General features: G+C 40.4%; 5 protein-coding genes across 5 annotated transcripts; 2 read left to right on the top strand and 3 right to left on the bottom strand.

Moving 5' to 3' along the window:
• Positions 1 to 9,206: 9,206 nt before the first annotated feature.
• On the bottom strand, positions 9,207 to 9,670 carry LOC120519308 (histone H2B 5-like). The gene has a single exon (XM_039742433.1). The coding sequence runs from the start codon at positions 9,628 to 9,630 to the stop codon at positions 9,253 to 9,255; it is 378 nt and encodes a 125-aa protein (XP_039598367.1). The 5' UTR covers positions 9,631 to 9,670; the 3' UTR covers positions 9,207 to 9,252.
• A 909-nt stretch (positions 9,671 to 10,579) lies between these two features.
• On the top strand, positions 10,580 to 11,171 carry LOC120519306 (histone H2A-like). The gene has a single exon (XM_039742432.1). The coding sequence runs from the start codon at positions 10,737 to 10,739 to the stop codon at positions 11,121 to 11,123; it is 387 nt and encodes a 128-aa protein (XP_039598366.1). The 5' UTR covers positions 10,580 to 10,736; the 3' UTR covers positions 11,124 to 11,171.
• Positions 11,172 to 13,557: 2,386 nt separating this feature from the next.
• LOC120519303 (histone H4) lies at positions 13,558 to 13,941 on the bottom strand. The gene has a single exon (XM_039742429.1). It carries the CDS (start codon positions 13,900 to 13,902, stop codon positions 13,591 to 13,593), a length of 312 nt encoding a protein of 103 aa, XP_039598363.1. The 5' UTR covers positions 13,903 to 13,941; the 3' UTR covers positions 13,558 to 13,590.
• A 5,356-nt stretch (positions 13,942 to 19,297) lies between these two features.
• On the top strand, positions 19,298 to 19,853 carry LOC120519305 (histone H3). Its single transcript, XM_039742431.1, has one exon. The coding sequence runs from the start codon at positions 19,389 to 19,391 to the stop codon at positions 19,797 to 19,799; it is 411 nt and encodes a 136-aa protein (XP_039598365.1). The 5' UTR covers positions 19,298 to 19,388; the 3' UTR covers positions 19,800 to 19,853.
• A 741-nt stretch (positions 19,854 to 20,594) lies between these two features.
• LOC120519304 (histone H1-like) lies at positions 20,595 to 21,287 on the bottom strand. Its single transcript, XM_039742430.1, has one exon. It carries the CDS (start codon positions 21,236 to 21,238, stop codon positions 20,648 to 20,650), a length of 591 nt encoding a protein of 196 aa, XP_039598364.1. The 5' UTR covers positions 21,239 to 21,287; the 3' UTR covers positions 20,595 to 20,647.
• Between the last annotated feature and the right edge of the window lie 556 nt (positions 21,288 to 21,843).

Raw genomic sequence — 21,843 nt, 5'->3', positions numbered from 1 at the left:
TAACATAAACGACTTCTACATCTTTTTATTGTGTGTTTTAAGCTAGCTTTATTAACCATTATGCATTTCATCATGTGTTCTTAAAGCAAAATTAACTTTAAATGAAAATGAACCTTTTAAAATGTTAAATTGGTTTGGTATTGCCATCTTCTAGCCTAAAAGCAGTTGTCAGTCCACTGCCACTGAAGCTCCCAGTCCATAGTGTTTCCCTAACAAAGGAGCACAGCCACATCCTTGTTGGACTAGCAGATGGAAAGCTTATTGTTGTTGGAGCAGGAAAGCCATCAGAGGTAAGGATTGCCTGTGTACTGTAATAGTTTAATATGTTAACTTTTCATTTAAGTTGGAGATGTGGTTCTTGAAACCTTGCTTAGATGTGTGTATTAAATGACTGACTCTCAAAGTAAAACATACACACTTTTGGCGGAGTTTAGTCAAGTAAAAGCACCTAATTATATGTGTGACAGTCACATGTGTTCTAATAAGTGTGCTGCAGAAATTCCTTTTTCAGAAAGCTTACGTTATCTTCCCTGTGTTCAGTTTAAGGGTAACTTTAGCTTTCTGTGAGAACATAAGCTAAAAAAAATTAAAAAACTTAAAAGATATAGAGACAATCTGGCCAGTAAAATTTGACAATTCATATACACCAAGAGGTCCCATAAGTAACATCTTTGAGGATGAATGCACATTTTATTATTTACCAGTGCCTATTCTGATATCCGGAACTGTTTTTAAATCTGTCACATGAATTTGTAAAAAATGGTAGCTTTTCTTCATGATAGTTGTTTTTAGCATTGTTTAACACCCATCCCTTTCTAATTTTTAGCACTGTATCACTTTCCGTCAGATGCTTTTCAAATGCCTAGATAAGTAAAAAGCTATTTTCGCCAGCACAAGTCTATGATTCTTATTTTTTCTTTAACATCCTTCATCGTGTTCCCAGGTGGCAGAATGAAGCATCTTCTTTTACCATTTGTCCACCAAGTAGGAAATACAAAGCATATCACTCGTGTCTGTCCAGGCAGATCAGACAGTCTATACTAATAAAAGGCAAAGCCCTCACCGACTCACTCATCACTAATTCTACAACTTCCTGTGTAGGTAGAAGGCTGAAATTTGGCAGGCTCATTCCTTACAGGTTACTTACAAAAGTTAAGCAGGTTTCATTTTGAAATTCTATGCGTAATGGTCATAACTGAATCCTACTTACATACATATATACGTCCATAGCCTGCAGCTCGGTCGCAATGTGAGCCGGCGTTGCGTCCCCCATCCCCACGCCTCCCACGTAGTTGGCTTCCTGCCTATATTGCGTCCCCTATCCCCACGCCTCCCATGTAATTGGCTGCCTGCCTATATAAGGCCATCCGTCGCTCCGGTCTCTTCATTCCCTTCCTTGCTTCGCCACGGTATTCATGTCTCCTTCCTGATAACTGCAGCCTTTTTGTTTAATCCACTGCTTCTCCGCTGTTTTATTGTTCGTTTATTACGCTTATAGTTATTGTGTAGGTATTTTAGACTTAGTTTACATTGTTCAGGTACCCATTTCTTTTACTGTTCCAACCGTACCCCCATTAACGTGTCTATCGAGGTGATCACCATCGATCAAAGAACTGTCACTTACCGAATGGTTTCCATCCCCGGAGATGCCGCCTGCCTTTTCCATTCTCTGTGTTACATATCAGGCTCACTCTTGATATCCGGAGGAACATTGTCTCTTATGTATTGAATGATAGGGACAGGTTCAAGGTGTGGACTGATTACGGTACAGGAGATAATTATACTACACAGGAGCACTATAAGAGTGAAATGCTTAAGCCCTTCACCTCTGCCTCTGCATGTGAGTTGATGGCTGCCACTGAATTGTTTGGTTGTCATTTTCAAGTGTACCAAAATGGCCAAATATTTTACACCTTTGGAGAACCACCAATGCCTCTTAAACATCTTAGATTCACATGTGACGATTTGATTAGTGGACACTTTGATGTTTATGAATGTTTCAACTCTCAAAAGCTGGATGCAAAGTTATCGATGAAGCCAGTTGTATGCTTACAGCGCTTAACAGATGCCGAATGTCACTTCAACACAAGTCCTGCAAATACTAACAGAACTGAAACAAACCATGAAACTCAAACTGATTATGACAGCAGCAAGCCAAAGCTGTGAGAAAACAGTAAAAAGGAAACGCGTCAGATGTTGTGGTACATTTTCTGAAGCAGCTAGACGAAAACAGCTTTGTGACGCTGCTACCAAATACTCGCAGAAAAATCCACAAGTTAATAGAGACGCTGCCGCTAAATACTCGCAGGCAAATCCACAAGTTCATAGAGACACTGTCGCAAAATACTCGCAGGCAAATCCACAAGTTCATAGACACGCTGCCGCTAAATATTCACAGGCAAATCCACAAGTTAATACTGGGAATGCCTGTTAAACATCTTAGATTCACGAGTAGCGATTTGGGTAGTGAACACTTCGATGAATGAAACCTATTATCTTTACAACGGTTGACAAACACGGAATGTAACTTGAACACAACACGTCCTCCAAATATGAACCTGATTGAAAGAAATAATGATAATCAAATCCTTGATGACAGCAACACTCATAACAGTCACAAAACAAATACGTTGACAATCATGTTACGTTATTTTTAAAATGTTTCCTTTAGTTTTTCATTACTTCTTTAACACACTACTTCTCCACTGCGAAGCGTGGGTATTTTGCTTGTACCAGATAAATAGCAAGTATTAAGAGTCACATAACGATACTTTTTCATTCATTTTAAAATAATATATATATTAGGAAACACTGACACCTTAAAGAAAGGTGATGCATGTGCTTCACTTAAAATGGTAACTATCACAGAGTTCTTTTAAAAATGTGCTCTGTAAATCCAGGCCATGTTCACGGTACTGGGAAGTTGCCTGGGAAGGTGATGGGCTTCAGTGTTAGTGAGCTGCTCATTGACTCTACATTTAGGCTAACCTCTCACTTTATTATGTGTGACAGCATCAAGACATTGTTGTGTCATTGTTATTCATTCATCATCACTGGAACGGCTCCTTCTTTTGGTTTGCCACTGAGCTGAGGTAACAGATTTTGTTGTTTTTCACGGCATAACAGTGTGGATGACTTTTTGTGATTCAAGTCTATGACGTTCAGTTGTGATGAAAATGAACAGTCTACTGTAAAGACCAGGGCAGACTTCAGTTCATGCAGGGAGCTGTCCATGTTTGATGCACCTGAATTGTGTATCCAGAAGTTGGTGTGCATCTGATTGGCCTGTGCAGTGTGCTTCATTCTTAGCCGATGTTACTGCGGTTATTTTCCTGTTGACCATGGCACGTTTCCTTGTCTCCACATGCTGTGAGAACGACCTGAGTAGGGAATCCATTCCAGCCTGGGATTCCCAGGAATGAAACTGCTGTAACCGAGTTATAGTTGAATATAATTAAGTGGCATGGTTTTTTGGCCCACAGTGTACTGTGTTGCTGATTAATTCAGTCAACAACAGACCAGCAGCAGTCAGTCTCCTGGCTTCCACTAATACTGAGCACAGTGGACTGGGAGGAATCTGCACTCTGCAGCTTACGAATGCCGGGACGGGGCAGACTTCATTGACATCTGTTAGACAACAACTTTGAACAGCAACTTGATATTGCAATGCATCAGTTTGTTGCATCCGCATTATCTGTGCCAAGAAACTTGCCATCATAGAATGATGATAAGAAACTGGATGTATCAGTAAAAGCTGAAATGGCCGTGATTCAGAGCAATGGCAAACACGGGTGTTGTTTAGAACAAGTGTATCAGTATCTGATGACTGTGCTGCCTACTTCAGTGGAGGCAGAGCGTGCTTTCTCATCGGTACGCTGGACACATTGTGCTTTCTACACTCATATTACCGCAACTAACTAGATACATGTACTTATATGACAGCATGAACTGCTTGTAGATAAGGTTAGTCTGTTTAATGTCAACATATTGCAGTAGTTTTATTAAAAATAAGTGTCGGCCGTTCTAAATTACCAGGATAGCTTAAAACTCCTATTTTTACTGCAGGAGAGCATATTTTGTTGTAAGCTCTCAATTAAATCCAACTGGCTCAGTGGTTCGCATGTTTTTATGTGGCAGACAGACAACCCATATATATATATATATATATATATATATATATATATATATATATATATATATATATATATATATATACTGGGGGCTTTGCCTACTACTCACTTTACTCTCCAACCCCACCGTATATGGATTTCACTTTTACCAAACAACAAATCTTTTCATTCTCGCGGATACGCCTTTTCATTGGGAAGAAATGCTACTTTTCCCTGATGGCAACATGAATTAGACTATCTACAAGTCTCTGACTTCAAGTTTATATCCGAACGATATTTTCAATCTCTTTTCGCTGTTCCGTTATTTCACAGAGTAATAATTTCCATTTGTTTGCACTAATGCAATCTTTACTATCATTTTTTTGAGACTTTTGAATTTTAGTACTTTCATTATCTCTAACCTGCTCTGCATGTGTATTGCGCCAATGATTTTGAATTCTTTATGACATTCTACTTTGTCATCTATTCTTTGAATTTTATTTTCGGCCTCGGGCGTGGTTAAATCTCTTGGCACAAAGTTTAATCTCGCGGGACGTGAAAGTATCTCTCTGAAAAAGTCGCGTCTCATCTCATCACAGGATTTTTTTATTATAATAGATATATAGAAAAATAAGTGATCTGCAGGTTGTGCACCAGCTGCCCAAACCCGACACAAGCAGACACCAGGCAAACAGTACAAGTTCATTTACAAGGGGAACACTATCCAATTGCTTTTAGTCATTTTTTCATGAATCAGCTACTAAAATAAAGGCTTTTTTTTTTTTTAAACACATTCAAGGTAAAATCTGGACAGTTCACCAGGAGACTGTGGGGATCTACTCGGCGAATTTCTCAGGTATCTTCAGGGGAGACGGAATACAACCCGACAGAGTCTGCTGAAAAATAAGACGGTGAAGACTTCTGATTGGCATAAAGAGCAAATTGAGCAAAACTATGGCAGACCCACACTGGGCAGCAGTCTGCATTCCACATTCAGGACCGTTGAATGAATTACAACTTGCCAACCCAAGACAACCTAAAACAGGAGAGTTCCATTTGATCACTTCATTCTGTTTTTAATTGTTTCTTTTTTATTGACACTTTCCTAAATGCACTTTTACATTTCTTCATAATTATATTTAATCACATTTTAAATCTATATCTAATTGAATGGTGAAGTGTGGAATCACTGCAATGAAGATATTAACTCTGAATATGCAAAAATACAACAAAAGACAAAACTGTTAAAAAGAGGATAGAAGCTGATGCAGTCAGAGGATGCCATGAAAACTGCAAAGGAAAGATTTTCTTCTTTTTTTATTCACTGAGATGCCTTCATGCTGTGTATGAACATATTCTCTAACTTCTTGATTAGCCTGCACAATTGAATACTGTACAGACTATGAGAGCTAATCATTTCTCTTGTCTAAAGACTGCGCCAAAGCCTGTGGGTCTGGCGCTCCTTGTCTTTGTTGTGGAGTAGGAGAGCTTCATTTTTATACCTGAATATTATGAAGTTACTTTGGGAGAGCAGGTCCTGCACTAAAGTAAGCTTTGGAAACCAAAACAGATAAGGCAGAAAGAGGACTGAAAAAAGAACTAAGAAAACTGCTGGCAACATAAGCACCCGTGCCTTGTTTTTGAATCCTCTGTGTCACCTTGACACTGTAGGTCCACCTCACACGGACCTTTTATGAAAGTCAAATTTCTTGCTGCTAGTGTAAGGTGTGATATATATATATATTTTTTTTTGGGGCTGTGGAGCAGGGTTTTGCTGTAATGGGAAGGCTTCAGACATGGTGGGAAGCCACTTGATGTAATGTCCCTTCAGTTTGACCTCATTTTACACTGGGGCTAAATTTAAATATTGTCTGCAGGTTTGTCGAGGTTTCGTGAATTTAAAAGCTACCACCTGGTACTGATGTCAGCACATTTGGAGTGTTTGGTTCTTTAAGATGGTAGCTGCTTATTGCTGTGTATGTCAGGAAATGATTGAGACAATACTTTGCACTACTGTCCTTTTATGTTACTGAATTTGCATTGCTACAAATCCCATTGGACTTGCATGCTTACTGGGTGACCCAGATACCCCTTGTAACTCTGGTGATAAAGAAACTTTATCTTACCTGGCAGCAGATGATCTTTCAAGTACAGAAAATAATCACTTATGCCCTGTCCATAAGGCTCCAGAAGCCCGCATAGCCCAATTGGAGTAAGTGGGCTCATTGATAGGTGGGTGTATGGTCCAGTATGTCATTCAGCTAAGTAAATAATGAAAGCTCTTTTTGATACTCCCAGTGTTTTTGCCAAAGAAAAGTTTTTTTTTGTTTTTTTTTATTATTATTTTGCTAATGTGAATCGCACCCAGCAATAATACTCCATGTTCTTTCTTCTGCCCACAGTATTCAGGCTACTTCAAATGACTTTCTTGGAGTCTGTGACCTAGTAATCTTTCTGGCCTGGAGTGAGTTAGAGCCATTGGGCATCTGTCTGTGGGCTTTATGGAGCACATGTGCAACCAAAATAATACATGGAGAGAATAAAATCATTTTATGCCTAATCAGTTCCTCTCCTACGCAGAGAGCTTACTCTAATTTCAGTAGGAGTCATTCATCAGCTGCAGGTCAGCACTTGAAGCAAAGTGCAGCACAATTCTTCTTTCCGTTTAATTTTTTTACTCAGTTTCTGTGGAAAGAGAAAATCTGGAGGTAATCTGAATCTTTGTCTTGTTATGACTGCCATATTTGTTGCATCATTTTACTGACTGAGTGGGGTTTTTTTTCACTCAGTTTTGAAGATTTTTTTGCCCAGCCACGCAAGGTTCTTGCTAGTGAATCATACATCAAGCCAGCCGTCAACACGGTCCAAAGTAAGAAACTTTAATAACTAAACAAATGGAGACAGGCAGACATGTCCAAGTCAGTAGAATTGCAGGATGAACTGCCATTTTCAGATGGTGCAATTTGTGTGCAATAACAAACAATGCATTATAGGGTCCTTATGCTATAATATATAGAGAGAGCACAAAAAAAGGGATTTATCTGAAGGTTTGCAGCACTGATGTTTGTTTCAGGTGTGTGTTTTTCCCCTTTCTTAAAACCAGATATGTTGTTTAAATATAAGACAGGTTAAAAAATGGTTTTATAAGTGATCTGAGCACCAAATGTTTTTAACAAGTGGTTTTCACCTATGCCTGCTCAGTGTAGCCACAATAAAAAGGAATGCATGTGAATGTTTTAAGACCACCACCTGGTGGAAGGTTTCAGTAAATGGTTAAAAACGTGGGCAGGAAAATAATGAGGATGTATTCTCACTTTACAAAATGAATCTAACACTTGTTTGGTTTATTCAGCTTTACACCCTGTAAGAATATCCTGAAATACGATGTGTCTGAGCTGGAGCTTATGCAACCCTTCTCAACGTTCTTCTGTGTGCTTTAGGGAAGAAGTATATTCGTATGGCTTTCTTTTTAGAAAGTCGCTAAAAAAATTAAAAAAAAAAGATCATTAATGAAAAGTTGTAAAGTGTGTATGTTTTTATACTACTGCTGAATACATTTCAGATTTGTGTATGATGCTTACAGAAAAACATGATGTATATAAATCTTGAGCACAATCATTTTTAGAATGACCATACAATGAAACTAAAAAGCTGTCTTGTTTTTATTTAATAAAAAGCGATTGTCCTTCACTGAAAGTCAATTGTAACAGTTTGTGTGTTGTCCGTCCAGTGTTTTCGTACTTTTAATGAAGAAACGTGCTATGAAGACAGCCATGTTATTGTGTTTGACTTACATTCAAGGTTCATGCCAACACTGGAATGTTTTGACTTGTTTACAGTGATTTGTAAATTTGCAGTGTCTGGAAAAAGTGTTCCTTAGAAGTTTTCATGTTTTATTGTTATACAGCTTTGATTCATAGCGGATTTAATTAGGCTTTTTTTGATCATCAGAAAAAGGCTCTTTAATATCAAAGTGAAAACGGATCTCTGCAGGGTGGTCTAAATTAATTACAAATATAAAATACAAAATAATTGACTGCATAAGTATTCAAGTCTGTATTTAGTAACAGCAGCTATGGCAGCCTTGAGTCTGTGTGCTCAGGCCTCTCTCTCTCCCTGTCAGCTTTGCATATCTGAACTCTGCCATTTTTGCCCAATCTTCTTTGTAAAACTACGCAGGGTCCATCAGGTGTCATGGTGGTTGAGATTGAACAGCTTTCTTCAAGTCCATCCCTGATTTCTTAGTTGGATTGAGATCTGGACTCCAACTCGGTCTCCACAGAACATTCACATTGTTGTTTTAAAGTCATTCCTATGTAGCTTTGGCTTTATGCTTGGGGATGTTGTTGTCTTGCTGGAAAACTAATCTACTCCCAAGGTGCAGGATCCTTGCAGATTTCATCAGGTTTCACCCATGATTTCCTTGTATTTTGCTGCATTCAACTAAAAAGATATCTCTGCAGCTGGCCCTGGAAGGCTTGTGAAGTGTTTCCACAGCCAGATGCTGTGTTTTTGATAATGGTGCAGTGCTCTGCTTACAGTGGCATGAAAAAGTTTGGGCACCATTGCTTAAAAAGTTAAAAAAAACTTTGGGAATGTAAAGCTAGAGACAATATATGCAGTTTTGTGTAACACCTCCTTTTTGTCAATAATTCAATCTTGGTTTTTTTCCCCCATGTATGCTGTTTAAGAGAAAGATATGATGAGAGGAAGCGGGGATGTTAGATTATGCTTTCACATGACTGCTATTGTGCAGGGTTTTATTATTTTGTTCTGACCATGAAATACGCAAGTGTTGCAACGTGTTTGTGAGTTGTAAAAGAAATAAAAACGTGTTTCTCACAAAAAAAAAAAAAAATCCTTTGCTAAATATGGAAATTTATCGGACACATTTAATAGGATTTATGAAAGCAATCCCTTGGGTCCGCAGTCTCACTAGGCGCCTAAATCGAGAGGCATTTGACACTGTGGAGTATGGCAGGGGAAGAGACTTTAAACGACCAGATAATTCAGGGGACTCAGCCAGAGAACATTTGTAAAAAAACAACCGGCATCCACGACACAATTAGATAAACGGAGCTCTTTTTGGATTAGGTAAGTGGCTCTGAAAAGAGCCGTTGGTGTTAAACAAGAGCCTTGCTCTTTACTTCGAGCTGGTATACTTAGTCACTGCCTTGGTTCCCTCGGACACGGCGTGCTTTGCAAGTTCGCCTGGCAGCAAGAGTCTCACAGCAGTTTGGATTTCCCGGGAAGAAATGGTAGAGCGCTTGTTGTAGTGCGCTAGGCGAGAAGCCTCACCGGCGATGCGCTCAAAGATATCATTCACAAACGAATTCATGATTCCCATCGCCTTAGAAGAGATGCCAGTGTCAGGGTGAACTTGCTTCAACACCTTGTACACGTAAATGGCATAACTTTCCTTCCTGGACTTTCTACGCTTCTTCCCACCCTTCGCTTGGCTCTTAGAAACGGCTTTCTTGGAGCCCTTCTTCGGGGCAGGGGCTCCTTTTGGCTCAGGCATTGTTATTTTCGGTACAGACGAGCAATTGAATGACGCAACTCCCGGGGTGTCTCTCTTTATAGCGAGACATGCAAATTAGACGCGCCACAGGGATACACGTAGGCACCAATGACAGGCACGCAGCTGTTTCCCTTCTTTCAGGCACAGCCGTTGCATTAACGAACAGGACAAACTTTGGGCGCGCACTTTTGCATGTCGCTGTCTGTTTTTGATGGCGCATTTCAAGGTCTTGTTTTCTTTTTCCTCCCTTATATGATGCAGTGCCCCCTACCTGCTCTAGAAAAATGACTGCGCATGGCGGATACAATACAGGTTATCACTATAAGCTTACAAAATCAGACAGCACAAAGTAACTTGCATACAATCGCAAGAGACAACTTCCTCAGAAATGAAGGAATGAATGAGGCAGTAGTATGAGAAGGCAGTGCCAATCATTTGGAGCAACACTTTATTGTGTGAAAATGCAAGAATACAGAATTCGTTTACTGAAGTTAACAAGCGCTCTACTTGCCGGTTCGTATTGTACTTTGTGAAATAAACGAGAGTTTATCTAAGGAGCTCAATTAGTTTTGAGTTCTACTATGAGAGGTGACAAAATCGCTCGCGTGGGGATTCAGTGTGTGCTCGAAGGCTTCATCTTTTTACCCCTCATATCACCTTGAATGACGAAGAATTTTAAAGGGCCAACGTTTCTGTCAAAACAGAATTCAAACGTACAAAGAAAGTATTGCAAAAAGGAAGAACAAATAAAACTATTGAAATTGAGAAAGGGAATTCAGGAAGAGAGACGTGTATTATAAAAGCAAATAAAAAATAAACGTATACACAATAAAAAACTAAAATATGCACGCTGTACTCCTTATCAGAATTGTGGTTGAAGTTGAAGTCGAAAATGAGAAGACACGCCTACTTTACCTCAGTTTGCAGCAATATCTATTTGGAAGCGTCACATGCCTCGGATTCGCTGTCAGCCGAGTGACGTAAAAATTCAAGCAAATCAGCAGTCAGTTAGTTGAGTCCACCGCAGCCGAAGGGCTCCTTTATAAAAGCACAACACCGGGGACTTGGATCATTTTATTGTAAAGAACAGTATTGTGTGTTTGAAAATGTCTGGAAGAGGAAAGACCGGTGGTAAAACGCGCGCCAAGGCTAAGACTCGTTCTTCCCGAGCTGGTTTGCAGTTCCCGGTCGGCCGTGTTCATAGGCTTTTGAGAAAAGGCAACTATGCCGAGCGTGTGGGCGCCGGTGCTCCCGTTTATTTAGCTGCTGTACTCGAGTACTTGACCGCTGAAATTCTTGAGTTGGCTGGGAATGCTGCCCGCGACAACAAGAAAACCAGAATTATTCCTCGCCACCTGCAGTTGGCTGTGCGTAACGACGAGGAGCTCAATAAGTTGTTGGGTGGCGTGACCATCGCTCAGGGTGGTGTGTTGCCTAACATTCAGGCCGTCCTTCTGCCCAAGAAGACCGAGAAACCAGCTAAGAGCAAGTAAGCTACGGCGATACGTTCATCAACACCAACGGCTCTTTTCAGAGCCACCCATCTTTTCACACTGGAGCCTTTATCTGTTGAGATTCCCTCTGAATCAAACGACAAGTTTTCATATGTCGATCCTTGGTATTTTTATCACGCGGGGCTTTGGCGGTTATTTTAATATTTCCAGTATGTTACTTTATTGTTCCTTTACGGAACCAGTGTGATGGCTCGATAGGAAGGTCCTGCTTATTTATCTTTACAGTACGAGTGTAGAGGAACATTAGGGACACAGCAGTAACACAATAATCCGTTAAACATTTTGTTCGTACTCCCATTTCCTCCTTTTTTTTCTTGTCAGTTTCCGGCTCGAAATGCTTATCGATTAGCTGGCATGCCGAGGTGTCATTTAAAAATACAAATGCACTGTTGGGTTTTCCATTAGTGATGGGAACTTCGGCTCTTTTCAAAGCTTCGGCTCCCTTTAAAGAGCCAGCTCTTACGGTTCCCGAATGGCTCTTCGTTTATCACTTGGATGCTTATATTTTAGCCTAATTAAGCAATTATGAATAGTTTGTGTATAAATAATTTCTTATTCATTGTTTTCAGACATGTAACTATTTTTTGTAATGGAAAAAAAAGGTATAAAAATATGTCAATTGTTTAACATTTTAATGAGAGCTGTAAATGAACAACTTAACACGCAAACACAGCAAACAAATTAAATAAAGGCCAAACTCAACAACACAACACTATGACTCTGAATAAAAGTTTTTAGGGCAGTTTGGCATTCAGAAATGCCAGATGCCTCAGCTTAGATGGGCTGATGTGATTTCTCCTCTCTGTGATTATTTGTCCTGTTTTTGAAAAGACTCTTTTTGAAGGGACCGATGTAGCGACAATGCAAAGTCTTCCTACCTTTGTAGCACACTCTTGTTTGGGCCTTAGCTCTGGCATCCCCATCTGGCGTTGCAAAGACTTCAGCATTGGCATTGTGGCAATTGTGCTTTTATGGAAAAACTCTACAATAGCCTTTACCTTGTCCACAGCTGGTTTCAACACATCTTTAACTATCAGGTTTATTGTGTGTGCAAGGCATGAATTGTGAGTCCACTGCAAATTTTTTATGGCTTTTGTTATGTTTGCTGCATTATCAGTAACACAGCACAACGCTTTGTCATTTACTTGCCACTCTTAGTAGCTCCTCTGCGGTACGTCTCTCAGCAAACTCAAAACAGTCAAGAAGGCAGGATGTCATCTTAAAGTTTTCAATAAAGTGACAAGTGACAGACATGCTGTTCTGGATGTCTAACAGTCAGTTGTAAGGCAAACTGAAGCTTTTTTTTTCTCTGTCTTGCCATAATGCACACTCCTTGTTATATAGTTGTGGAATAATTGTTTGGGACAACGTTTTTCTGCTAGGGAGAACATACATGGGGTTTAAGGCCTGTACAAAAGTTGTAAATCCTCTGTCCTCCACGATGGAAAATGGGTGAAAGTCGCAAGCTATCATTTTAGCCAGCTCCTCATCGGCACTTTTTGTTTGTCTGGCATCATTTGTTTTGGAATAAATGTGCTTATTTTGGTTTGAACTGAAGACCGTGTTATACCTGCAGTTTTCGGTAAGACAGTGGATGCTGCAGCAGAAGTACTTGTCTCTTTTCCAGGGTCAGTGGATGGCAGGAGAGAGGGCACGCTCTCCTTCAGTTGCACGGATGAGTGGGTGGATCTTATAGCCTATGTCTGTGCAGGTTTGTTGTTGACCCTGCTCTAACGGATATTTTCATATTACAAATTCTGCACTTAGCTTTGCAGTCTCCAATATCACTTAAATGCAGCCAGATGCTGCTGCTTTTTCGGCTTTCACTCATTTCTTTACTTTTTTTTCTTCACGATGCGCTTGCATTTAAATCTGGCTCGTCGACTGTGTACCTGGCCTGTACCAACACTCGCTGTCTTCGGAGCATCTGCCCCACTTCTTTCACATAGTGGTACGATCCTAGTCCGATGTGTCGTTGGTGAACGAGCCGGCATTATGAGCAAATGTTCTGTGTGCCCATATAAATAAAGTACCGTCAATGCCGAATGGATTTTCAGCAGAGCTGAGCAGGAGCAGCTGAAGCTTCGGCTCCTCTCGTTCGCTTCAAAGCATCGGTTCTTAGAGCCGACTCGTTCGCGAACGACACGTCACTAGTCCGATTATAGACATATCGGCCATCCTACCCCGTTCGTCGGTTAAAGTAGTGATGGGTCGTTCTTGACAGAACTGAACGAGACTCAAAGGTCCGAACTTCCCATCACTATAGTAAAGATAATGGAAAGGTTTGTTTCGTGCAAAAGCACCTTATTACTGTTCTTTTGTAAACCACCCAAAAGCCGCTTTGTACCATTTTGTATGCAATACTGCAAGGAAAGCTCTCAAAAGTAACGTGGTGGCTCTGAAAAGAGCCTTTGGGGGATTTGGTTTACAACACCTGGATTGTCGCTTAACCTCCGAAGCCATACAGAGTGCGACCCTGTCTCTTTAATGCGTATACTACATCCATGGCAGTAACCGTCTTCCTTTTGGCGTGCTCTGTGTAAGTGACGGCATCACGGATAACATTTTCCAAGAAAACTTTAAGCACACCGCGAGTTTCTTCGTAGATCAAACCAGAAATACGCTTCACACCACCACGTCGAGCAAGACGGCGGATCGCAGGCTTAGTAATACCTTGGATGTTATCACGCAACACTTTACGGTGACGCTTTGCGCCACCCTTACCGAGACCTTTACCTCCTTTGCCTCGTCCAGACATCTTCCTTTGATTTTGTAATTAACCAAATGCTTCTTTCATGCGTGGGTCCATCGCCTGATATGAGCACTAAGACGACCTGCTCGAACACAGCAGAGGAAACGTCTGCGCGGGCTTTTCGCAAACCGCGTTTTGAATTTGCTTATCAGCTTCCGAGCTCAAGTCCCTTATACGAAGCATCCAATCCGTCACGAGTAATCGTACATCAACGGGCCTTCTGAAAGCTGCTAAATAAATTATTCACTCACGCTTTCTTCAACGTTACCTCTTTTTTCGTCATCTTCTTACTTACAATTTCAGCAGTTCGTGATTTAAATTGTGCACTTATTTAATGTCCATTTGTTTTCAATGACAAAAATGTCCTCTTGCCCTTTTAAATTACCAAATTGCAGTTTTTTTTTTGATTGTACAAAGAAGTCTCGCTTTTATTATCTTAACATTACTTTTTAATGCCCTGATCATAGTTTTAGAAAGGTTAGGTAAGTCATGAAAAAGTCAGAGACAACAATATATTGTTCATCAAATGTCTGAAGTCAGATTATTGGCATAAACTGGATATGAGGACTAATGGCCTGAGATACACATTTGCAAAATTCTTCTGCTCTATGACAGTTTATAATTTATCAGCATTGATTTGTAGATGGAAATGGATCATATGCTGCTCATCACTTTTTGAGTAAGTAAGTGACCATTTAAAATATGCCATATGTGTTAGTAATAATAATACATTTTATTTATTTGTAGGCGCCTTTCTAAACACTCAAGGACACCGAACAATAGATAAAACGCAGATTATAAACAAAAGTAAAATACAAAAGTTAAAATCAGACAGAGCAATTGTAATCAAAGAGAAAAAACAGTCTTGAACAAATGAGTTTTAAGTTTAGATTTGAAAAGTGAAAATGATTCAATATTTCTAAGCTCGGGTGGTTGAGAGTTCCAAAGCTTTGCTCCCCATAGCAGTCAGACGGATGAAGGGGACAGTCAAGTGGATGGAGGAAGAGGACCTAAGGGTACGGGAGGGAATGGCAACATGGAGGAGGTCAGACAGATATGGAGGGGCAAGGTTGTGGATAGCCTTAAAAGTTAGTAGGAGAATTTTGACTGAAAGGATAAAGTACTGTCAAGGATGACACCCAGACTCTTAACCTGTGGGGAAGTGGAGACAGAGGAATTATCAATAACAAATGAAAAATGATCAGTTTTGGATAAAGTTGATTTTGTACCAATGAGGAGAACCTCAGTTCTGTCACTTTATTATTAAATATTTAGCAATGCACTGGAGAGGTCATGTCTGCTGATCAGCATCAAAAAAACTTTAAGCACAGCATTCCAGCTGGCACAGTTCTAATTGCTAGAAGCTTCTGTGACACTGACACTGGGTGTTAATGAAACTCTTTTGGATTTGTATCTTAAACCCCAAGACTCCCACCCTACATCTCTATGTGATCCACTGTTACTCTCTGTGATATTCCAAACTGAATGCCTTGGTGACGTTCACTTCAGTGCATGCACATGTATAATGCAGTCAATGGTACAGAGCTCAATCTACATCAAAACAAACATCGAGGCTTCATTCAGGAAGCCACATGAATAAAGCCCACCGAGCAGCAGAAAGGTAATAAGCCTTAAGCCTTAAATATTCTGCCATGTATTCAGCGAAAGCTCAAAGAAAAATCAAGATTCATATGCAGAGTTAGAAAGCACAGCCTTTGATTCTCAGTGGAACATAACCTTGAGGTTATTATAATGATTCTGTAACATTCTGGTTTTTTTTTTAGAAATTGAAGTGTCAAGGCACACTCTGCTAACGGAGGTGAGAACAAGTAAGCCGGGTGATCATTTTACATGATAAGGGAGGAGGAGCAGACATCGGTACTCACATCCTGAGAAAGGCTGAATGTTTTAGAAACACTGGACAACAACAAATTTATTAGAGGCCAAATTGAAAGAGATGGAGTAATATTTGTAGCAAATCTTGTACATTATGTGATCGTTCCATCTAAGCGGAGAAGCCATGTGCTTTCAGGTAAAACAGAAGTGTTGGTGACGTTACATATAAAATGGCTTTGGAAGACCACCTGTGGAAGACTGGCACATCTTCATAATTTTCAGGCAGGATCCCATAAGCTAGCACATTATTTATCTTATTTATTTTCTTACAGTAACATGAGAATATGCAGGTGAAAACTAATGCTGTCTTACAACCTTCATACTTGAAGCACAAGGAGATTATTAGGAAGTTACTGACGGCCAAGTAGTGAGCTGAAATTAGAGATTGAATTGGCATTCTTGACGCTAAAGGTTGAGCACCTCAGCCAATACACCACACTGCTTACCAGCAGATGTGCTGCATATTCTTATGCCAGAAGAAGCAAAAACCCTGCAGGCAAAGCTAGCAAAGACAACAAAAATCCTCTATAACAGTGTTTCCCAACCTTTGTCATGGGGACCCCTGTGGCTGCAGGTTTTTGTTCCAACCAGATTCCTAATCAGTGACAACACCTGATAACACTGATCTCATTCAATTAGCTGGTATTATTTTTCTTACAGCAGCATGATTTTTACATTTATAAGATATTTAGAAATATTTCTGCTTTTGCTATAGATTTAAATGCTTAAATCTCTTTTGTTGATTTCATTATATTTTCCCCTTCATTGTATCTTATTAATGACAATTTAAAACCAGCAGAGCAGACACGCAGGCAAACAACACTGAATAATCAAAGGCTGCAAGTACTTTAGCATCAGACCCACTTATTAGTAAATAATGAATTAATTAAACAATTTGAACACCTAGAAAAGTAGAATGATAATCAAGATGAAAATATTGTTAAAAAGAAAAAAATACATTATTCCCATGTAACTGCTTGGTACATTTTAATATAATTTTATTTTACCAAACTTAGTTTTCTAATTTCTATATTATTCATAAAACACAGAACTTGGGAAATAACACATTACTTAATTAGCACAGGAGTCCAATTAAAAACAGAAGCTGGTTGGAACAAAAACCTGAAAACACAGTGTGCCCCCAGCACTGAGATTGGGAAACGCTGCTCTATAATAACACCAGAACGTGCTCTGATTTTGTCCCCTGATGAATATGGCTTGTGGTCATTCATTTTGTCCAACAGTATACTGGTATATGTGAGCTCCTGTAGCATTTGTTGTATATTTCTCAGATTTTTACTGTAAGTACCAGACAATCACTCTCATATTTCAACAATAGGTAGAATGCTGTGTAACAGACTACAAAAGATACACTATTTTGCTCTGTAAAGTTTTTTATTTTCTCGTGGTGAAATTAGTCTTTGACAGGCAATTTGTCTCATAACCCAGTTAGCTCATTAATTCACTTCTAAATTAATGCTTCATTTATTCTAAACGTTCACTATAACCTTAACACGGTTAAGCCCTACTTTGACATCAAATAATTTAAAAGTAGCAATTTATTCGTGAAAGAGTGTACACACCATATCATTGATTCATTTTAATGTATTTGTTGTTTTTGTGTTTCCGTATCTAGTTTCACCATTTATTATCTCTAAATGCAAATTGGCGATAAAACTTCAGTCTTGTCTTTGGCCTGATCGAAGGTACTCAGGAATAAGACTGGAGAAACGTTTGTTAACTGGCCAAGAGCAAATTAAAAAAAAAAAGACAATATGTGCTTTTTTTGGGATGTCCACAAGAGGGCAGTAGGAGACCAACAAAATAGAATCCTTGGACAAGGATTCCCCTTATCATCAATTTCATTCATATGTGAAGGTCTACAGCCATTTGCAATGGTTGAACAGCCAGCTTTCAAATAATGAATTACCATAGTGCAAACTCATGCCAAGGTCATCTCCAGGTCCACCGTTCGTACCATAATCTGTGACACTGCTGATGACATGAAGACAACTATAATTGCAGAATTGGATAAAGCCAAATTTGTTGCAGCCACCACTGATTGATGGCCAGCTCATCAGAAAAGTTACCTTGGTGTCACTTGCCACTGGGTAGAGGAAGAGTCCTTGGAAAGAAGACCTGCAGCACTAGCGTATAAAAGATTGAGAGGGTCTCACACATTTGACATGATTGCTAGTGCTCTTGATGATGTTCATTGCCAATACAAGATTAGAGACAAAGTTGTAAGGACGACAACTGATGGTGGATCAAACCTTATCAAAGCTTTCCATCTGTTTGGGGTACAGAATGATGCAGAGGTAGATGAGGATGAAGCAGACTTTGAAAGTGAGCTTTTTCTGAAACTTAACAAAAAATTCACAAAGTGAACTGTCCAAGACATGTTTGTTATGTCCAAGGCTTTAAGGCTTTTGCCCAGCTGTTAGTTTACAGTGCTCTGGTAAAAGGTCATACTACAGGCAAAACTCCTGTTTAATGTTTATTTGTTTAGAACACAAATTTCCTGAATTTGATTCATTCATATACTTCATCACTAATGTAGAAATGTTTGAAGTAGCTGTTTTGTACATGGTTCTATAATTTGACTCAGAGGTTATTGATAATTCATTAAATATCAATGGCTAAAAAGTAACTATTAGTCTGAGTAGTTTTTGAGAAGAGTACTTTGTATTTTTACTTAAGTACTTTTTAACACTAGTACTTTTACTTTTAATTGAGCATTATTTCAGCAATGTAATAGTATCTGTACTTAAGTACAAATTTTCAGTACTCTTTCTACCACTGGTACTGATACCGGTTTTTAAGAATAAAGGTGATGTGCAGAGCTGTAGTAACTAGAAGGGGATAAAATTGATGAGCCATAGCATGAAGTTATGAGAAAGAGTAGTGAAAGCAACATTAAGAAGAGAGGTGATGATTAGTGGGCAGAAGTATGGTTTCAGGCCAAGAAAGAGCACCACAGATGCAATGTTTGCTCAGAGGATGTTGATGGAGAAGTATAGGGAGGGCCAGGAGTTGTGGAATTGTATGAGGAAGTCGGAAGTGGCAGAGAAGTATGTAAGAGGAAGGCCTAAGAGAAGTTTTCTGGATGTGGTGAGAGAGGACATGCAGGTGGTGGGTGTGACAGAGCAAGATGTAGAAGACAGGAAGATATAGAAGATGATCCGCTGTGGCGACCACTATTGGGAGCAGCCAAAAGAAGAACAAGGTGTTCCTTCCTTAATTGGTTGGCCCAGGTGTATGTTTGGTGACGGACTGAGGGAATAGACTTCGGCTGCCACGTAACCTAGGTCGCCCATACTGATAGGGTTTGAGGGGAAAAAACATCACAATTAAAGGAGTGTAAAGGCTTTCTATAAACAGTTGACAGCAGCAGTCATTATAGTCTAAGGGCACGGAAACAGAAAAACATTTAAATTACGCGCCGAGCTTTTAAAACGAGCAAGAAGCGTGCCGGCCCCTTTTCTGTCACCCAATCAGAAGGCACGGATATCTTAATATAATGCGCCTCGTGCGGCTTATTCCCCATTCAATTGTGCGATTGTAAACAAAGAAGTTGCTCTATTAAGGTCGGTGAAATGGCAAGAACTAAACAGACAGCTCGCAAATCTACGGGCGGTAAAGCTCCCCGAAAGCAGCTGGCTACTAAAGCCGCTCGTAAGAGCGCTCCTGCTACCGGTGGGGTAAAGAAGCCTCACCGTTACAGGCCCGGCACCGTAGCTCTGCGAGAGATTCGTCGCTACCAGAAGTCCACTGAGCTGCTTATCCGCAAGTTGCCTTTCCAGAGACTGGTGAGAGAAATCGCCCAGGATTTCAAGACCGATCTCCGATTCCAGAGCTCGGCCGTCATGGCTCTGCAGGAGGCTAGTGAGGCTTACTTGGTCGGTCTGTTTGAAGACACCAATCTGTGTGCCATCCACGCCAAGAGAGTAACAATAATGCCTAAAGATATCCAGCTGGCTCGCCGCATTCGAGGGGAACGCGCCTAAGCAGGCACATGAGAAAGTGGAACAAAAGGCTCTTTTTAGAGCCACCACAACTTCTATTCTAAGAGAAATTTCCTATGTGCCATATTTAACATTGTTCTGTGCACCCTGTACTGATTAATGCAGAAAGTGTTTAAAACCTACAAGTGAGGAACGATTTCTTGTATAAACCTTTCTTTCTATAGCAATAGTCCTGTGAATAGTAAGCTTAATACCCAGAAGAGTGAAAAGTTTGCTCTCTACTGATGGATCTTTGCCGGGACTTTCTGTATAGCAGCGATTCGAAAAACGCATGTGGTCGAATGCAGTCAGTCGCACGGACACAAGTCCCCCGCGCTCACGCTCCCTTAGGCCACTTACTGCAGTAGTTCAGAAAATGCATTACCTACCTCGCTAGGCTGGCCGAATTCTAAGAAACTGCGCCTTAAAGTCCCATCTACACCCACAGGCAAATGGTGTGATGGCTGTGTGAAAGTCTCTCTTCGAAGAGAATGTCCTCATTTTAAAACCGACGATATCACATTTCACACAATGGATCAACCCTGTACTAAAAAGAAGCGTTTATATTGTTTTCCACCCTGGCAGGCTTTGAATTTGTACAGAACCACCGTAACGTATATCGTTTTATGAGCAATACACGAATAGCCAAAGAACAAATAGTTTGCACGGTCAGAAGTACCTAGACTGGTATTGCTAATGCTTAATTTTAAGATACTTAAGTGGTAGAAGTACGACCGCTTACTCTCGGTTTGGCTATTAACAGAAGGCCAAAACAGAACTGCCCTTTTCGACAATATGGGGGCTCTGAAAAGAGCCGTTCGTATGTACATGTATCAATCCATGTAAACGGATCACTTCTTCTTGGGTGCAGCCTTCTTCACGGTCTTGGGCTTAGCCGCTTTAGGTTTAGATGCCTTCGGCTTCTTTGGACTCTTTGTTACCTTTTTGGGCTTTGCAGCTGGCTTCGCTTTCTTGGGACTTTTAGTGGCTTTCTTAGCTACAGCTGGCTTCTTAGCCGCCTTCCTGGCCGCTGCAGGTTTCTTTGCCGCCGGCTTTTTCACTTTCTTGGCGGCAGCGGGCTTCTTTGCTGCTGGCTTCTTCGGTGCCACCTTTTTCTTTGTGGCTTTCTCCTTGGTATCTGCTGGCTTCTTATTAATTTTAAAGGATCCGGAGGCACCAGTACCTTTTGTCTGTATGAGAGATCCTTTGCTCACAAGGCTTTTCACAGCCAGTTTCACACGACCGTTGTTCTTCTCCACATCGTAGCCGCCAGCATTAAGAGCCTTCTTAATCCCGGCTAAAGAGAGCCCGTGACGCTCCTTGGAAGCCGACACAGCCTTCACGATCAAATCTGAAACGCTAGGGCCGGTCTTCTTAGGCTTCGAGCTTGTTTTCTTCTTTGGCGCCTTAGCCGGAGAGACTGCTGGAGCGGTTTCTGCCATATTGATCAGTTAAACACACCTCTATTTCTCTGTAGGTTTCAGCCACATGCAGCGACTCGGCCGCTAATATTAGAGCGATGAGAACCGTGCAGACTCAATCAACCCACTGTACATCCCAAGAGGACTAACAAGTGTGTTTTCTACCTTTACAAAATCCCCTTTTTTTGAAAGAAAAAGTGGGAAAAATTGACACTGTCAACCCGAGACATATCGAAAGAAACATGTTGTTAGCAGGGCATTCGCTATCGCTGGGAGAGAATGTGCCGCTGAACGGCTAGAAAAGGAAATGGCACCGCATAAACGACTGGCTGTCACTCGTTACAAGACGAACGCACATTTCGCTACAAATACCCAGTCACTGTTCTTTTCTTTCACACTGGAAGCATGGTGGACTAATAATAGTGAGGTCTGCAACTGATGCTGAGAAGTCATATCTTTTTTGCAATGATACACAGAAAATCCAAGCTCTCGTCATGTTCAAATTAACACACCCGCTGGAGAACTGTGTACCAAACGTCTTTAAATGTGATTGAAAGAAACTAGTGAAGTAAACATCTTTCAGTCAGAAATCCTGTGCGTAAAACCTTCTTACGCTTCAGGAAATA

Source organism: Polypterus senegalus, unplaced genomic scaffold (genome assembly GCF_016835505.1).
Source record: "Polypterus senegalus isolate Bchr_013 unplaced genomic scaffold, ASM1683550v1 scaffold_4167, whole genome shotgun sequence".
Classification (NCBI taxonomy): domain Eukaryota; kingdom Metazoa; phylum Chordata; class Cladistia; order Polypteriformes; family Polypteridae; genus Polypterus; species Polypterus senegalus.
Note: the sequence above shows the minus strand (reverse complement) of the source record. Positions and strands in the feature narration are given on the sequence as shown.

Bases quoted from the DNA above. Each gene is read 5' to 3' on its own strand.
- LOC120519308 (XM_039742433.1), bottom strand. From the start codon at position 9,630: ATGCCTGAGCCAAAAGGAGCCCCTGCCCCGAAGAAGGGCTCCAAGAAA.
- LOC120519303 (XM_039742429.1), bottom strand. From the start codon at position 13,902: ATGTCTGGACGAGGCAAAGGAGGTAAAGGTCTCGGTAAGGGTGGCGCA.
- LOC120519304 (XM_039742430.1), bottom strand. From the start codon at position 21,238: ATGGCAGAAACCGCTCCAGCAGTCTCTCCGGCTAAGGCGCCAAAGAAG.
- LOC120519306 (XM_039742432.1), top strand. From the start codon at position 10,737: ATGTCTGGAAGAGGAAAGACCGGTGGTAAAACGCGCGCCAAGGCTAAG.
- LOC120519305 (XM_039742431.1), top strand. From the start codon at position 19,389: ATGGCAAGAACTAAACAGACAGCTCGCAAATCTACGGGCGGTAAAGCT.